This window comes from Leopardus geoffroyi, chromosome E2 (genome assembly GCF_018350155.1).
Source record: "Leopardus geoffroyi isolate Oge1 chromosome E2, O.geoffroyi_Oge1_pat1.0, whole genome shotgun sequence".
Lineage (NCBI taxonomy): Eukaryota > Metazoa > Chordata > Mammalia > Carnivora > Felidae > Leopardus > Leopardus geoffroyi.
Genome location: NC_059335.1, coordinates 4,056,140 through 4,072,403, shown reverse-complemented (window position 1 = coordinate 4,072,403; position 16,264 = coordinate 4,056,140). Strand labels below are relative to the sequence as shown.

Here is a 16,264-nt window from a genome sequence, read left to right as displayed (position 1 = left end):
CTAAAGGCCTTAACAAAAAAAGTTTCAAGCCAACTTCTTCATTTTCCTGAAAGATTTCATGTACACAGAAATCATGAGTGGTCCGTGGAGATTTGTGTCTGCTATGTCACAGAGGAGCTAGAGAAGGAGTTTTATATCACACTCCCCACTGTTGATTTTCTCCCATTTTTTCCCCACTGCACACGTCCCTGGTTTCTATGATGTCATTCATCTAGATTCCATCTTTAGCCCCACTCTGAATTTGTTAACTCATTTTTATACAGAACAGTTCAGGTCATCTACCAATTGACCCCTTGCACCTTCATACCCAAACCCACCACTGCACTCAGCAAAGGTGTTAATTTTATTTATTTTTAAAACAATTTGTAGTGTTTATTTATTTTTGAGAGAGAGAGAGAGCTAGAGACAGAGAGACACAGCATGAGTGGGGTAGGGGCAGAGAGAGAGGCAGACACAGAATCTGAAACGGGCTCCAGGCTCCGAGCTGTTAGCACAGAGCCCAACACAGGGCTCGAACCCACGAACCATGAGATCATGACCTAGGCCAAAGTCAGATGCTTAACCGACTGAGCCACCCAGGTGCCCCGAAGATCTTCATTTTAAAAGGCTCACGTACTTTAGAAATGTTTGGGGGTAATATATATTTACGTGTGTGTACACACACACACACACACACACACACACGTGTATGTATATCGTATACTGTTATCTTGTTTTGTCACAAACCAATACATTTTAAAGAGTGTTCCATGCCAATGAGTACTTTCTCACAACATGACCATAAATCGCTTCCACAGTGTGATTTATTTATAGAAATTTTTTAGAATTTTGAGTCTTTTATTTGCTTATACATATTTGTATACATTATCATATCTTCCTGGAAAATTGAAATTTTATTTGTATACTCAACAATGTGACTCAAATTGATGCATAGTGTTCCCCTCTATGGAAGTAAGTACTTATTTGTACCTAACCAGTCTCCTACTTTTGCACATTTATATTGCTTCCAATTCACTTGCTAATATAAACATAGTTAAAATGAGCAACGTGTAAATCTTTTGGACAACTTTAATTATTCCTCAGGGCAAACTACTGGGATTTAAACTCCCAGGTGAAAGACTATAAGTGTTTTGTGTAGTGGTGGGGGAAGGCAGATAAGCTTCATAAGCTAGTTGCCATTTAGTAAAGAATATTGATTTATCATCCTAAAAACTGATTATGCACATGTATATTTTCCTAAGTTCTATTCAACATTACATGTTAGCATTAAAAACCTTTGGGGGCACCTGGGTGGCTCAGTTGGTTAAACGTCCAACTTCGGCTCAGGTCATGATCTCACAGTTTGTGAGTTCTAGCCCCGCATCGGGCTCTGTGCTGACAGCTCAGAGTCTGGAGCCTGCTTGGGATTCTGTCTCCTCCTCTCTCTGCCCCTCCCCCACTTGGGCCCTGTCTCTCAAAAAGAAATAAATGTAAAAAAATTTTTTTAAATATTTGTCAAAAAGATAGAGTGAAATGGCATCTTATTTACCTTCTCCTGGTTTGATTGCTTGGAATAGCAAATGGCTTTCTTTTCTTTCTTTCTTTGGGCTTGTGTGGGTTTTGTTTGTTTTGGTTTGTTTTTTTTTTTTTTTTCCATGTGGAATGCAGTTACTGAGAGAGATGTGTTACAAGATAAAGTGATTATATGTTTATTTCTTTATGGTATCCACAATTCTTTTATGGACTTTTGTGTCTATGTTAGTAGGTGCATACAAAGTTAGAATTATTATGTATTTCCCTTGAATTGACTATTTTATCATTAGGAAATATTCCTCTTCATATCTAATACTATTTCTTGCCAAAAAAAATCTACCAGTAGAGCCATTTCATCTTTCTTTTTCTGGTTATATGTTATATATTTCTGTGGGGGGTTTTTTGGGCTTTCAACTCATCTTTGCATATACTTAAAGTGTTTGTCTTTAAAAAACAGCATATATTTAGGTTTTTAAAAAACACCCAGTCTAATAGTCTTTCAATTGAATTTTTGGGCCCATTTACATTTAATGTAATTACTTATTCACAGAATATAAATTCATCATCTTGCTAGTCCTTCTATTTGTGCATCTCTTTTATGTTTCCTCATTTCTAAAGCCTTTGTTTTAAAAACAATTATGGTTATTTTTTAAAGTTTATTTATTTATTTTTGAGAGAGAGAGAGAGAGAGCACAAATAGGGGAGGGGCAGAGAGAGAAGGAGAGAGAGAATTGCAAGCAGGCTCTGTGCTCAGTGTGGAGCCCGACTTGGGACTTGATCTCATGAACCATGAGATCACGACCTGAGCCGAAATCAAGAGTCAGATGCTTAGCCAAGTGAGCCACCCAGACACCCCTATTGTTATTTTTTTCTTATTGTTATTTTTAATAGGCCATTTTTAACTCCCCCCACCTTATTTTTTTTTACCTCTATTTGTTTTTTATTCATTTCTTTTAGTGATTACCCTATGGCTGGCAACATGTATATTTGACTTACTAATAGCTATGTCATATTTTTCCACGTAAGACAAAAAAAAAATCTTTACACAGTATAACTCTCCAGACTAAATTTGTTTTCAAATGCACGAATCATGGTCTTTTTTGTTTTTTGTTTTTTGTTTTTATTTTTAAAAAAAAATTTTTTTTTTCAACGTTTATTTATTTTTGGGACAGAGAGAGACAGCATGAACGGGGAGGGGCAGAGAGAGAGGGAGACACAGAATCGGAAACAGGCTCCAGGCTCTGAGCCATCAGCCCAGAGCCTGACGCGGGGCTCGAACTCCCGGACCGCGAGATCGTGACCTGGCTGAAGTTGGACGCTTAACCAACTGCGCCACCCAGGCGCCCCGGTCTTTTTTGTTTTTTAAAGTAAGCTCTACACCCAATATGAGGCTCAAATTCACAACCTTGAGATCAAGAGTTGCAATGACCCACCACCTGAGCCAGCCAGACAGACACCCCCATGAACCATCGGTCTTGCTCCATTTCTGCACATTGACCTCAGAGAAACACCTCATCTGTTAACAGTCATTCAGAAATAGTCACTAACACCAATTCCTTCATTCACTTCCAAAGTCCAGTATCTTTCCTATAGGCCAGAGAAGCTCCAGTGGTCTCCGCACCAGCCTGTTTCCATCTCCTCAGGGGAATTGTTTGGGTCCTGGTTTCCAGCACCTCTTGCTCTGGTAAGTGGGTTTGAATTTGTGTACTGAATTCACCATGTTCACGTAAAGAGTTTGTGTGAATTATGATCTCATGGAGCATTTTATTCCGTCTTGTTTCCTGAATGTGGGTGGGACACAAAATGTGTAGGTCACATGAGGGGAAGGAAAGGAAGGGTTGGCCAAAGATGTCACCACCCACATGCAGCTTACCTCCCTGTCGTGGTTGAGACAGAAGAAGGGCCCTTAGAGCAGACTGCAGGGCCACTATGATCTCTGAATTCTTTTGCCTCCTCTGCCTTGGTAAGTTTCTTGGGCTTGTATACTGGGATTAGAGGTGGGGGCGGCTGGAAAGAAATGTGACCACCTGCTTGCCTTTATTGATTGCTTCATATGTGTTAGGTACCTTGCAGAGGCTTTAGGTACATCAAATGTTTTCCAGTATGCAAATCCTTGCATTCCACTTCCATGGTCTATCCTGTAGGCCTACCTCATCCCTATTTATTTAAAATCTTACTGGCTCAATATCTTTATTTTAAACAAGTACATTCATTTGAAGACAGAAACTTTATCCCAACTGCTTAAATAAAAAAATTTGAGGGGCGCCTGGGTGGCTCAGTCGGTTGGGCAGCCAACTTCGGCTCAGGTCATGATCTCGCGGTCCGTGAGTTCGAGCCCCGCGTCGGGCTCTGTGCTGACAGCTCAGAGCCTGGAGCCTGTTTCGGATTCTGTGTCTCCCTCTCTCTGACCCTCCCCTGTTCATGCTCTGTCTCTCTCTGTGTCAAAAATAAATTAAAACGTTAAAAAAAAATTAAAAAAAAATTTGAGGGTGCCTGGTGGCTCAGTCGGTTAAGCCTCTGACTTCGGCTCAGGTCATGATCTTGCGGTTCGTGGGTTCAAGCCCCATGTCGGGCTCTGTGCTAACAGCTCAGAGCCTGGAGCCTGCTTGGGATTCTGTGTTTCTTCCTCTCTCTGCCCCTCCCCTGCTCATGCTCTGTCTCTCTCTCTCTCTCTCTCAAAATTAAACAAGCATTAAACGTTTTTTTAAATAAATAAAATTTAAGAGAAAAACCAGGGTCACTACCAAAAATAGGTCAATGTAAACATATACACATTGCAAACAAGATGATCGGACATTCTAGCCATGCATTGTTGCCCATCACATTTCTGAACCCATGGCCAGCTCTTCCTTATTACAAAGGGCAACAAGGCAGGAAAGGTTGATCTCTAGCTTGAAAAATTCTTTGTTGTGATCAAAGCAGTGGAAGTGATTTAAAAGGGTAATGCCTTTCCTTTTCAATGCCTTTCCCAGGTATTCAATGCTATAGAATACCATGTCACTGCATTCCCTAAAGTCAGCTCCTAGAGCATCTGTGGTTCGTAATCCACCTTGTGGGAAATACCGTTTCGACCCTCACAAGCAGTCCTGCGTGGTGGGAATTAGGCCCACATTGAGAAATGAGGACTCTGAGATTGACAGCTCCAGGTTCCTGCTCAGGGCCATGCAGAGAATTAGCAGAAAGGTCAACATTCAAACCCAGGCCTGTCCGCCTCCAAAGTCACTGGTTTTTCCACCTGAAAAATCTCTCTGAGCCATGCTTCCATGGGGGCATCTCTTCAGTTGATCAACATGCATTTGTTGAGTCTCAGTACAGTACAGAATGTGTACAGACACTGGGGACGCTGAGGTGAACAGCCCAGAGCAGCTACCTTCCAGGTGTCCACAGAACAGTGACACTTTGTGTCTCCTGTGGCATGAAGTACATAAACTCTACAGTATTGAGGGTTTTGCGGATGTTTGTGGAACCAGCAGAAGTCCTGGGGCCATGGCAGGTGAGATTCACACAGGACACCTTCTGGGGGAAATGGGACAGGAGCTGAGGGCAGAGCGAAAGCCAGGGGCCAGTGTGGGGAAATGAGGACCCCAGATGCATGACCTCCAGGGTCCAGTCTCAGCAGCAACCCCCTGGGGAGGCCCCTCAGGATGGGGCTCAGTTTCCACGGACAGACGGTTCTCTTGCAGGGCTGTGCGCTGGCCAAGGAAGCAGGGGGACTGACGGTGAGTGTTCCTTCAGTTAAACCCTCCCTCTCCTTCGCTCCAAATTCCCCGCATCCCTTCTCTTTCCTTCAAGGGGTTTCCTGACAGCAGGCGAGGGCACCAAATCCTGTCCCCAATCTGCTTCCTTCCAGAGCCCCTTCCCAAGCCCACCCTCAGGGCCTGGCCCAGCTGGGTGGTGCCGCCCAGAAGCAGTGTAAGGCTGCAGTGCCAGACCCCGACCAAGGATGTCGACTTTGTTCTCAAAAAGGGTATTGTTGTTTTGGACTTTTCACGATCACCGGCTTCCAAGGAGGGCCTGGCTGAATTTCACCTCACTGACCTAAGAACCAGCGATGCTGGAGACTACACCTGTGAGTGCTACAGACCAGGGGCCCCGGACATCAGATCACCGCCCAGTGAGGTCATCCTGCTGCTGGTGACAGGTGAGGAGCAGGACGGGCCTGGGGGAGGGACCAGAGGACGGGACAGAGAAGGTGGAGACACACAGCAACAGAGTGACTTGGTCGGCCTCATCCAGGGCTCGTGGGAGCGGGGGGACCTCCTTCCCGCAGAGTCGAAAGAGGGTGACACCAGGGATCTGTGTCCCACCTTCAGCAGGAACACCCCGTGGGAGAACAAGGGTGAGTGGGGGACACCGGGCTTCTCCCCGTGACCTCGGAGCCCCCCTTCTCTTACAGGAGGTCTCCCTAAACCTTCCCTGCAAGCCCACCGAAGGGGTGTGGTGGCCGCAGGAGACGACGTGACCCTGCAGTGCCAGAGGCCAGACAATACTTTCGGGCCCATGAGGTTCGCCCTGCTGAAGGCGGGAGCGGCAGAGCCCATCCGGCTCCGGACCCCAGCCGGCCAGGAGGCGGACTTCCCCCTGCGGACTGTGACGGTCGGTGACGCCGGGAACTACAGCTGTGTCTACTTGCAGACCGGGACTCCTTTCTGGGCCTCACAGCCTAGCGATCGTCTTGAGATTCGGGTGAGAGGTGAGGTTTTGCACGATTTTTCAGAAGTTGGAGAAAGTCAATTCATTTCTTCATCAGCTTGTTTTTATTTTGGCTGTTCTGCTTGCTTTCCCAGTTGGGTGGACCCATCACTGACTTACAACACTATCAGTTTAAGGTGAACGACGTGCTCTTTTTTCTACCTGGAGAGCGTTGCTTCTGTTCCTTTCTGATTCTTCTCTCTCTTCTGACTTTACCGTCATCTCCTTCTCACACCTGCCCTTTCCTAACCTCTAGTCTTTGGCCTTTGTTGTTCTGTATTCCTGGAGAATTTCTCAAGTTGTTCTTGCAAACGATCCGTCCCGCCAACCGTCAGCGTCCCTTCCCCTACCCTTTGCGTCTCTTAGACTTGTGGGTCGTCCCGGTGATGGCAGCCTCATGGCTTGCGGTCTCGTTCTTAGTGCGCGCTGCTGCCCCGGCCGCCGGCTTCCGGGTCACCCGTGGAGGATCTTTCACAACCATCTTGTGTGTCTGGCCAGAACTTGGCTTCCTCGGATGCCACACCCCGTGCTTCTGTGGCACCGTAGACGTGTGCATGTGAGCCGTGGTGGCCCATCGCCCTCTGGTTGGAAAGCAGGGACCGTGCAGCCAGCGCAGACAGGTGCAGAGGGCGCCCTGGGCTCCGCGACGTCACCACGGGTTCCTCCCACGGACTCTGGGCACTGAGCCCAGGTCCTCATTAGCCGCCAGGGCCAACACTGAGCCCTAGCTCTTCTTGGGTGCGGTGGGAATGAAATGCACAGTGTTCTCGGTGCTTAGCTACTGGCCTTGAATTTTCTTGAGCTCACGGCTGCCTGAAGTCTTTGCCGTGAGGAGGGGGTGCACAGACACCCACCGAATCATTTCTGAGCTCGGGGCAGCATCTTTGGGTTTCGGTCTTGCTCCTAAGCCTGATTCCTAATATCAGGAGGGAGAGGGGAAAAGGGACACGTGGGAGGGTCAAATGATATGAAGAGCCAATAAATGAAGGAAGAGAGACCGAGCAGAGAGAAGACAAAGGACAGAAGACCAAGGAAGACCCACTAGAACCCTCACGAAATCCCACGTTGGGTTTTCAGTGATTACAACTTCAGGGCGGCCACAGCTGACCACTGGCCAGGGCACACAAGTGGGTGCAGGAGCGTCCCGTTGGGCAGATCCACGTGGGAAGGACGGACGCTCCTCTACTGGCTGGTGCTGACCCTCCCCTCTCTCCCAGTCCCCCCAGGTGCCATATCGAGGGACTACACCACGGGCAACCTCATCCGCCTGGGTCTGGCTGCCCTAGTTGTGGTTATTGTGGGCGCTCTCCTGCTGGAAGCCTGGTGCAGCCAGAAGGAGTCTCCACCTGGATCCATGTAGAACTGAGCACTTGTCTTGTTCACGGCTGGTATAGTGACGCGGGGTTCTCTGAACACCAAACTCCACCATGGGGACATGCTGTGTTTCTCACCATGGGCACAATTGATACTTTGGGTGGGGTATTTCTTCAGCACGTGGGACTGTCCTGTTCCTTGTGGGAACATTCAGCACCATTTCTTTTTCTCATTAAAGAGCAGCTGAAGCCCCAGTCATTGTGGGACAAGATAACGAGTGCTATCAGGACCTTTCCCAACATTCCTAGATACGGAGGATGGGAGGTGGGGTGGTGTTCCCCTGGTGGAGAACCTGTGTTAGGAGGCCAGGAGAAATATTTCCTCTCTTCCTTACTCCCTGTCCTCAGGTCTGTCCTTGCATGCATTGGCTCCACAGTTACCATGGGGAATGAGGAGTCCTTGATCAAGTTACCGGCTTGTGTGAGATTTTACTGGTTCTCTTCCCTCCTGGGACAGAAGGCACACCATGGGGGGAGGTCTGGGAAGTTTGCAGATGAGATGAGATCTCACTCATCTCCTGACAATATCAAAGACACAAAGTGGCCCCTATGTCTCCTAAGAGTGACACCTGGGATAAAGTGACCAGGAACTGTCCCCAATATTAAAGGCTTCTTGGTGCTTAGGATGAGATAAATTTAGAATCATTTGGTTGTAATTTTTTTATGTCAAAATCAAAATTAATAAAATGTATGGCACCAGCTGTCTTTCACTAGTACTAGGATATGGAAAAGGTAGACTTTAACCAAAAAAAATTCTACAATTAGTTAACTCTGATACAGCATTCAGCAACGTTCTAGTAAAAGCATCATGACTTCTAGGTGTTCATTAGCTGACAAACTGGAGAATAAATATCCTTTCCTTAACTGTGATCTTGTTTTCTGAAATCAAAAGCTAAGAGCAAGTGGTCTGGCAAGGGATTTTTTTTATGTTCATTTATTTTGGGGGGCGGGGTGGGGAAGGGCCGAGAGAGAGGGAGACACAGAATATGAAGAAGGGTCCAGGCTCTGAGCTGTAGCACAGAGCCTGAAACGGGGCTTGAACTCACGAACGGTGAAATCATGACCTGTGCCGAAGTCAGACACTTAGCCAACTGAGCCACCCAGGTGCCCCAAAGGATTTTCTGATGTGTGAGTTTATGTATAAGTCATTGAAAGACATCAAAACTGCTCTCAGAAATCATCCATTGCTCTCAGGACCAAGTCCTAAAGCATCAACGTGCTCCTTTAAGTCAAGAAAGATTTGGGTCCACTTCCCTTGGGATTTGGGGGGCATTAAAAATGCGATAAATGCCGAAACAGTTTACAAACACAGGCCACAAGGTCGAGAACCTGGAAACAAACGGGGAGATGCCGTCTTTTATTTAAGCCTCAAGACGCATCTCCCTGCCTGTACTGATAGTCTCCCCTGGAGGGAAACTCAAAGGAGGAGTGCAACCTTCAAACAGCACTTTTTTTTTTTTTTTTGGTCATTTTTTTTCCCCTTCCCTCCTACCTTCCAAGTTCATCTTCCTGCTTAAGCTCGAGTGGGCACGAGCTCACCTACCAATCCCAGCAAGGAGCTGAGCACAGAGCAAGCACTCAATGGTGCAGGTGAAGCAAACGGACTGGTCTCCTACCCTACAGATTCCCAGAGAGGATGACCGATCCGTAGGCCCCGCCCTGGGGACTACAAGTCCCCGCGGCCCCTGCGGGCCTGGCCCCGTGCCCGGGGTGGGGGTCAGGGGGCGCGCAGGGTTTTTCCTCCGAGCGGGCTCCAGCCGGACAACATGCCGGAGCCTCTCGCGGCGCAGGGTCGGGGCCCCACGTTGCCCGGGACGCACCGCGCACTGTTGCTAAGCGTGGGCGGGCCGGCGAGCAGGGCGCCGAGGGCACCTGCGGCCCGTCCGCTCCGCACCTGCGCTCCCTCCGCCGGGACGCCCGAGCGTGCGCGCCGCGTGCGCCTTCGGGAAGCTTCGGTGCGCGCCGTCCGCGCCCTGGCGCCGCCCGCGTCTGTGCTGGAGAGGCGTGGGAGCGGCGTGGGAGCGGCGTGGGTGCGCCCCTCGCGTCCTGGTGTGAAGGAGCGGTGGCCCCACGGGTGAGTAGCGGCCGCGAGCTCCCCGGCGCCGCCCGAGGAGCGCGCTTTCCCGAGGCCGGCCCTGGAGAGCGCTGCTCGCGGCCTAGGGGGCGCCCCGTAGCCCCAGGCGGGAGGGCCGGGGGCACCCGCGGAACCCTCCTCCGCCCCTGCCTCGCAGGGGAAGGGGGGTTCCGGGACTTCAGGCGCTCAGGGGGTGCATCCCAAAGAGCGCCCTAAGTATGTAAGTCGGACGCCCAACCCACTGAGCCACCCAGGCGCGCCCCTTAACACTTTAGATTCTTAAAGTGGGGCATGCCAGACCTTTTATTACTATTATTGGATAAATTTGACTTGTAGGGGTACCCGGGTGGCTCAGGCAGTTAAGCCTCCGACCTGACCTGGGCTCAGGTCATGATCTCACGGTTCGTGGGTTCGAGCCCTGCATGGGGCTCTGTGCTGACAGCTCAGAGCCTGGAGCCTGCTTTGTCCAGATTCTGTCTCCCTCTCTCTCTTGATCTCCCCTGCTCACGTCCTCTCTCTCTCTCTCTCTCTCTCTCTCTCTCTCTCTCTCTCTCTCTCCCCCCTCAAAAATAAACATTAAAAAAAATGACCTGTAGCATTGTGTAAAATTATAGTGTATAGCTATCATTTTGACATTTATATGTTGTTAACATGATTGTAGCGATATTTATCACATTGTGTAATTATAGTACAGTATTATCGTCTATATTCATTATGCCGAACATTAGATCTTTGGTTTATTCCCTGCTCGTTACAAGTTTGTACTCTGAACCAGCCTCGTCTAATCCCTGAATCCCCTGCTAATCACCATTTACTCTCTGGGTTTTTTTTTTTTTTATGGGTTTGACTTTTTTAAGATTCCCCATATGAGTGATAGCACAGTACCTGTCTTTCTGTCTGACTTATCTCACTTAGCGTGATGTGCTCAGTGTCTATCCACGTTGTTGTAAATGGCAAGGATATCTTCCCTTAATATTCCGTTGTGTATGCATACTCCACCTTTTTTTAAAAAAGATTTTATTTTCAATTAATCTCTATACCCAATGTGGGGCTAGAATTCACAACTCTGAGATCAACAGTCGCACACTTCACCAACTGAGCCAGCCAAGTGCCCGTATACTATATCTTTTTATCCGTCCATCCATTGATAGGCATTGGTTGTTTCCGTATCTTGGCTCTTGTGAATAATGCTTCGGTAAGCATGGGTGTGCAGAGGTCTCCTTGAAATCCTGTTTCATTTCATTTGGGGATCTTCCCAGAAGTGAAATTGCTGGGTCATACAGAGTTCTATTTTTAATTTTTTGAGGAATCTCCATATTATTTTCCATAGTGGTTGGACCAATTTACATCTCCACTGCAGTGAACAAGGGTTTGTTTTTGGTTTTACTTTTCACCACATCCTCACCAACACTTTTTGTCTCGTCTTTTTTTTTTTTAAGTTTATTTATTTTGAGAGAGAGAAAGAGCACGTGTGTGTGTGTGCATGCCCCAATAGGAGAGAGGCAGAGAGAGAATCCCAAGCAGGGTACGCACTGTCAGTGCAGAGCCTGATGCAGGACTTGATCCCACAAACGGGGAGATCATGACCTGAGCTGAAATTAAGAGTAGGACACGTAACCAACTGAGACACCCAGGCACCCCTCTTCTTCATGAGAGCCATTCTGACAGGTGTGAGGTGATATCTCATTGTGGTCTTAGTTTGCATTTTCCTGATGATTAGTGACATGGAACATCTTCTCATGTACCTGTTGGCCAAATGGATGTCCTCTTTGGAGAAATGTCAATTACTTTTTCGGCCCATGTTTTAATTGGATGGTTTTTGTTATTGTTGTTACTAGGTTGTGTGAATTCTTTATATATTTTGCGTATTAACCCCTTATCTGATATATGGCTTGCAAAAATTGTCTTCCATTTTGTAGGTTGTCCTTTCATTTTGTTGTTTCTTTTGCTCCGCAGAAGCTTTTGAGTTTGATATAGTCCCATTTATTGATTTTTGCTGAGAATTTTTGCATCTATATTCATCAGGGATATTGGTTTGTACTTTTCTTGTGGTGGTGTTCTTTTTCTAGTTCTTGAAGTGTAAAGTTAACTTGATTATTTGAGATCTTTCTAACGTCTTAATATATCCACTATTGCTATAACTTTTCTCTCAGAACTGGTTTTGCTGGGTCCCACAAGATTTGATAAATTGTATTTCCATTTTTGTGTGTTTCAAGATAATTTTTTTTTTAATTTTTTTTTTCAACGTTTTATTTATTTTTGGGACAGAGAGAGACAGAGCATGAATGGGGGAGGGGCAGAGAGAGAGGGAGACACAGAATCGGAAACAGGCTCCAGGCTCGGAGCCATCAGCCCAGAGCCCGACGCGGGGCTCGAACTCACGGACCGCGAGATCGTGACCTGGCTGAAGTCGGACGCTTAACCGACTGCGCCACCCAGGCGCCCCTCAAGATAATTTTTAATTTCCCTTTGATTTCTTCTTTGAGCCATTGTTTAGAAGTGGGTTAGTTTCCACATGTTTGTAGACCTTCTTTCTCATTTTCTTGTTGTTGTTGATTTACGTTTCACTGGTCATTCTGACCATTGTCGTCAGAAAAGATAGTTGGTGTGGTTTCAGTCTTCTTAAATTTGCCAAGATTTATTTCGTGGCCTGTCTCGATCTGTCCTGGAGAATGCTCCATGTGCACTCGAGAAGAATGTGGATTCTGTAAATGTCGATAGCATGTTCTGTATTAGTTCTCTTGTTCCAAAGTGTGGTTCAGTTCCAACATTTCCTTGTTGATTTTCTGCCTGGATGATCTATATGTTGCTGATATTGAAGTCCCTTATTATCATTGTATCATGGTCTGTTTCTCCCTTAAGATCTGTTAGTATTTGTTTCATATACTTTGTCGTTCAGGTGTTAGGAACATATATATTTATGATTGTTACTGTCTTCTTGATGTATTGACCCGTTCATCATTATATAATAACCTTCTTTGTCCCTTGTTACGCTTTTTGGCTGGAAGTGGGTTTTGTCTGATAGAAGTATGGTTTTGCCTGCCTTCTTTTGGTTTATGTTTGCTTGCGATTCCATCCTTTCAGCTCAGGCCTCTCTGTGTCTTGAGAGCAGAAATGAGTCTCCTGCAAGCAGCATAGAGTTGAGTGGGTTTTTTTTTTAATCCAGCCAGCCAGTCTGTGCCTTTTGATTGGCAAGTTCAACCACTTTACAGTTAGGGTGATTGTTGATATGTAAGGACTCACTACTCCCTTTTATCTTTTTACCTTCCGGTTATTTTGTCTCTCTGTTGTTTCTTTTTTCCTCTGTTTCTGTCTTTGTAAGTTGGTGGTTTTCCATTGTGATTTGCTCTGTCTGTCCTTTCTTTATGTTTCATGTCTTTGCTGTAGTTTTTTGCCCTGTGATTACCATGAGGTTTACACCAAACATCTGATAGATGAAATAGTGCCCTTGCTGCCGATAGTAGTTTATCTTCATTCACCTGTAAAGGCCCCATCCTTTTACTCCTCCTTCTTCTGTATATTTTTGATGTCATAAATTACCTCTTTGGATGCTGTGATTTCATCACCAAATTGCAGTGGCTATGGTTATGTTTAATGCTCTTTTTTTTTTAACCTTCATGCTGTATTTCAGTGTTTAATATACTATTCTTAAAAAGAGTTACACTTTTCTAATGCTATTTATCACCTTTATCAGATTTTTTTTGTATTTGTGTCCTGTTTCTGCTTGAAGAACTCCATTTGGCATTTCTTGTTAGGCAGGTTGAGTGGCAATGGGCTTCTTCAGCTTTTGTCTGAGAAAGTCTTTCCTCTCCTTATATCTGGAGAGTATTCTTGGCTGGCAGTTGCTGTCTTCTAGTATTTTGAAGAGGTCACGTTAGTCTCTCCTGACCTCTAGAATTTCTGCTGAGAAATCTGCTTATACCCTGAGGGAGGTTCCTTTATAGGTTACTACCTTCCCTTCCCCACCTCGGCTGCCTTTAAAATTGTTGTGATGTGTCTTAGAGAAGGTCTTTTTGCCTTGAGATTATAAGGTGTTCCGTTAGCTTCATGGACTTTCCACTTTCTTCCCTAGGTTTGGGGAGTTCCTAGCTATTGTTTCTTTAAATACAGTCTCTATTCCCCTCACCCTCTCTTCTCCATCTGGTATACCTGTTAATCTTGTGTTGTTTCCTCTGATGGAGTCTGATTGTTCTTGGAGGGTTTTTTTTTTTTTTTTTTGAGATTTTATTTATTTATTTTTTAAGTTTATTTATTTATTTTGAGAGAGAGAGAGAGAGCACGCACACATGAGCAGGGGAGGGGCAGAGAGATAAAGAAAGAGAGAGAATCACAAGCAGGCTCCTCACTGCCAGCACAAAGCCTGACATGGGGCTGGAACTCACAAACCATGAGATCATGACCTGAGCCAAAATCAACTCAGATCCTTAAAACTAACTGAGCCACCCAGGCTCCCCAGATATTTTATTTTTTTTAAGTAATCCCTACACTCAACATGGGCCTCAAACCCACAACCCCAAGATCAAGAGTTGTGCGCTCTACCCACTGAACCAGCTGGGCACCCCAGCTCTTTTGAATTCTTTGTTAGTCAGTTCACAGTATTGTGTCTTTGGGTTTGGTTGGTTGCTGGAAAATTGTCATTTGCTTTTTGTGAGGCCATGTGGCCGTGATTTTTCATGGTGTTTGATGAGAAGTATCCCTGACCCCACACTTGAAGTAGGGGACCCTCTTTTGGGTAAGGTTCTGTTTACTTTGAGTCTAATCTAATGGTTCAACCGATGGGCCCCATAGGAGCCTTTCTTTTGTTTTCCAGAAGGTGGTGCTAGGGCATAAGTCTTGGTTTCTCTTGCCAGTGCTGTCTTCCAGCTCAGGTTGGGAGCATGTGAAAAAGCAGGTTGAGGAAAAAGGTGGGGGTGGCACAAAGTGGGGAGAAGTATGTGCTTAGCGCTGTGGCTCTGGGTACGTCCCCACCTTGGAGAGGGGGTGTCCCAGAGCTCCTCCTGGGCAGACAGCACAGGCAGCAGGAGCCAGTTCCCTCAGTTTTGTGTGCACCCTCCCCCTGCCCAGCCTCACCCCAGCCTTCCCACTGGTCTTGGCACTCTCTCCTCCGAAATAGGGGTGTTGCTGAAGAGCGGGGGACCGTCCAGCCACAGCCGGGCATGCAGACTTCCACTGACCCCTTCGCTGCCCACCTCCTCCACTGCCAAAGCCACCACTACTGTCATGTTACAGCTACCTCCAGGCCCTGGCCACCTACCTTCCTTGCACAGAAGGATGAACCTCTGGTGTCCTAGTGGGCTGTGCAGAGGTGCTGTCGTTCAGTTACAGATGTGGATTCATTGTGCCCAAAAATGAGAGAGGAAAGGACCGACTCCTGTCACCATGATGCTAACATCGCTCTGGTTGTAAACTCTTTTTTTTTAACGTTTATTTATTTATTTATTTATTTTTGAGGCAGAGAGAGACAGAGCATGAACGGGGGAGGGGCAGAGAGAGAGGGAGACACAGAATCAGAAGCAGGCTCCAGGCTCTGAGCCATCAGCCCAGAGCCCGACGCGGGGCTCGAACTCACGGACCGTGAGATCGTGACCTGAGCTGAAGTCGGACACTTAACCGACTGAGCCACCCAGGCGCCCCTCTGGTTGTAAACTCTTGCGTGCGTTTATACAAGTGTATGTGCTTCACGCCATGGGAGGTACAAGATGTCACTCACCCAGAAAGCCCGGACTCTGTGCTATCCACCTTGGCATCCCTATGTCTGCATAGGTCCCGGCATGTAGTAGGACCTCAACAAATGCACAGTGGCAGACTGACAGGGTGCCCAGTGTAAGCACGACTCACAAAGATTTTTTCTAGGATGTGAAAAGATGCACACTCGCCATAACTCACCATCTTCCTCCCACCCGGTGAACCCCACTTCCAACAGCACGCCGTTGTCACCCACATCCAGTTGATGGGATGAAGGGCTGGCTCAGAGATGGAGAAAGCCCCATCATCGCAGGGAACAAGTGACAGCCTTAGCTCTGGCATCAGCAGGTTTTTGGACCAATCTTTTCCATCGTCGTTTTTCATTCCTTGATAAGTCCAGACGGGACGAGGCTCATTGCTCGGTGCCCTAAAACAAACCTCAGAATCCAAGTGGATATTCAAAAAGGAAAAAGGTCCATCCACCTCTGTCCCCCACCCAGGTGGATTTGTTGCGTCTTTGTCAGCTCCCGCTGCTCTAACAGAAGACCCTAGCCTGGGGGGGTCTTGGCTCTAGAGACTAAATTCTGAGACCAGGGTACGAGCGTGTTTGGATCCTTGTGAAGACATTCTTCCCGCTTTACAGACCGCTGCCTTTTCCTCTGTATCTTCCTGCAGTGAAGACAGATCATCTCTCTAGGGTCTCTCACAAGAAGAGACTAATCCCATGCACGAAGACTCCCCTTACAACCTGGTTAGCGCCCAAAGGCCCCGCCTCCCAACATCATCACCTCGGGGGTTATGGCTTCCATATGGGGACTTTCAGGAAACAAAGACATTCAGTCCATAGAAGTAGGATACTCCAACCCAGTTGTTCTTATTCCTGGCTACTTCTTGGCTCCCTTGGAATTAAAAATAATTAAGAAGGGGG

The 16,264-nt window shown here is 47.0% G+C and overlaps 1 protein-coding gene and 1 long non-coding RNA gene across 2 annotated transcripts in view; both read left to right on the top strand.

Annotated features, from left to right (window-relative positions):
• Positions 1-4,931: 4,931 nt before the first annotated feature.
• Positions 4,932-6,871, top strand: LOC123578369 (T-cell-interacting, activating receptor on myeloid cells protein 1-like). The gene is made up of 3 exons (XM_045441303.1): positions 4,932-5,231; positions 5,363-5,653; positions 5,909-6,871. The coding sequence occupies exons 1-3, from the start codon at positions 5,105-5,107 to the stop codon at positions 6,343-6,345; spliced, it is 855 nt and encodes a 284-aa protein (XP_045297259.1). The 5' UTR covers positions 4,932-5,104; the 3' UTR covers positions 6,346-6,871.
• Positions 6,872-9,556: 2,685 nt separating this feature from the next.
• Positions 9,557-16,264, top strand: part of LOC123578618 — a 31,789-nt gene continuing 25,081 nt past the window's right edge. The window contains exon 1 of the long non-coding RNA XR_006702436.1: positions 9,557-9,651. This is a non-coding gene — a long non-coding RNA (uncharacterized LOC123578618). The remainder of the gene's footprint in view (positions 9,652-16,264) is intronic.

What these genes read in the sequence shown, in the direction of transcription:
- LOC123578369 (XM_045441303.1), top strand. Translation starts at nt 5,105, where the DNA reads ATGACCTCCAGGGTCCAGTCTCAGCAGCAACCCCCTGGGGAGGCCCCT. An exon ending in AGGAAGCAGGGGGACTGACG is followed by an intron (nt 5,232 to 5,362) that starts GTGAGTGTTCCT and finishes GCTTCCTTCCAG; the next exon opens with AGCCCCTTCCCAAGCCCACC. An exon ending in CATCCTGCTGCTGGTGACAG is followed by an intron (nt 5,654 to 5,908) that starts GTGAGGAGCAGG and finishes CTTCTCTTACAG; the next exon opens with GAGGTCTCCCTAAACCTTCC.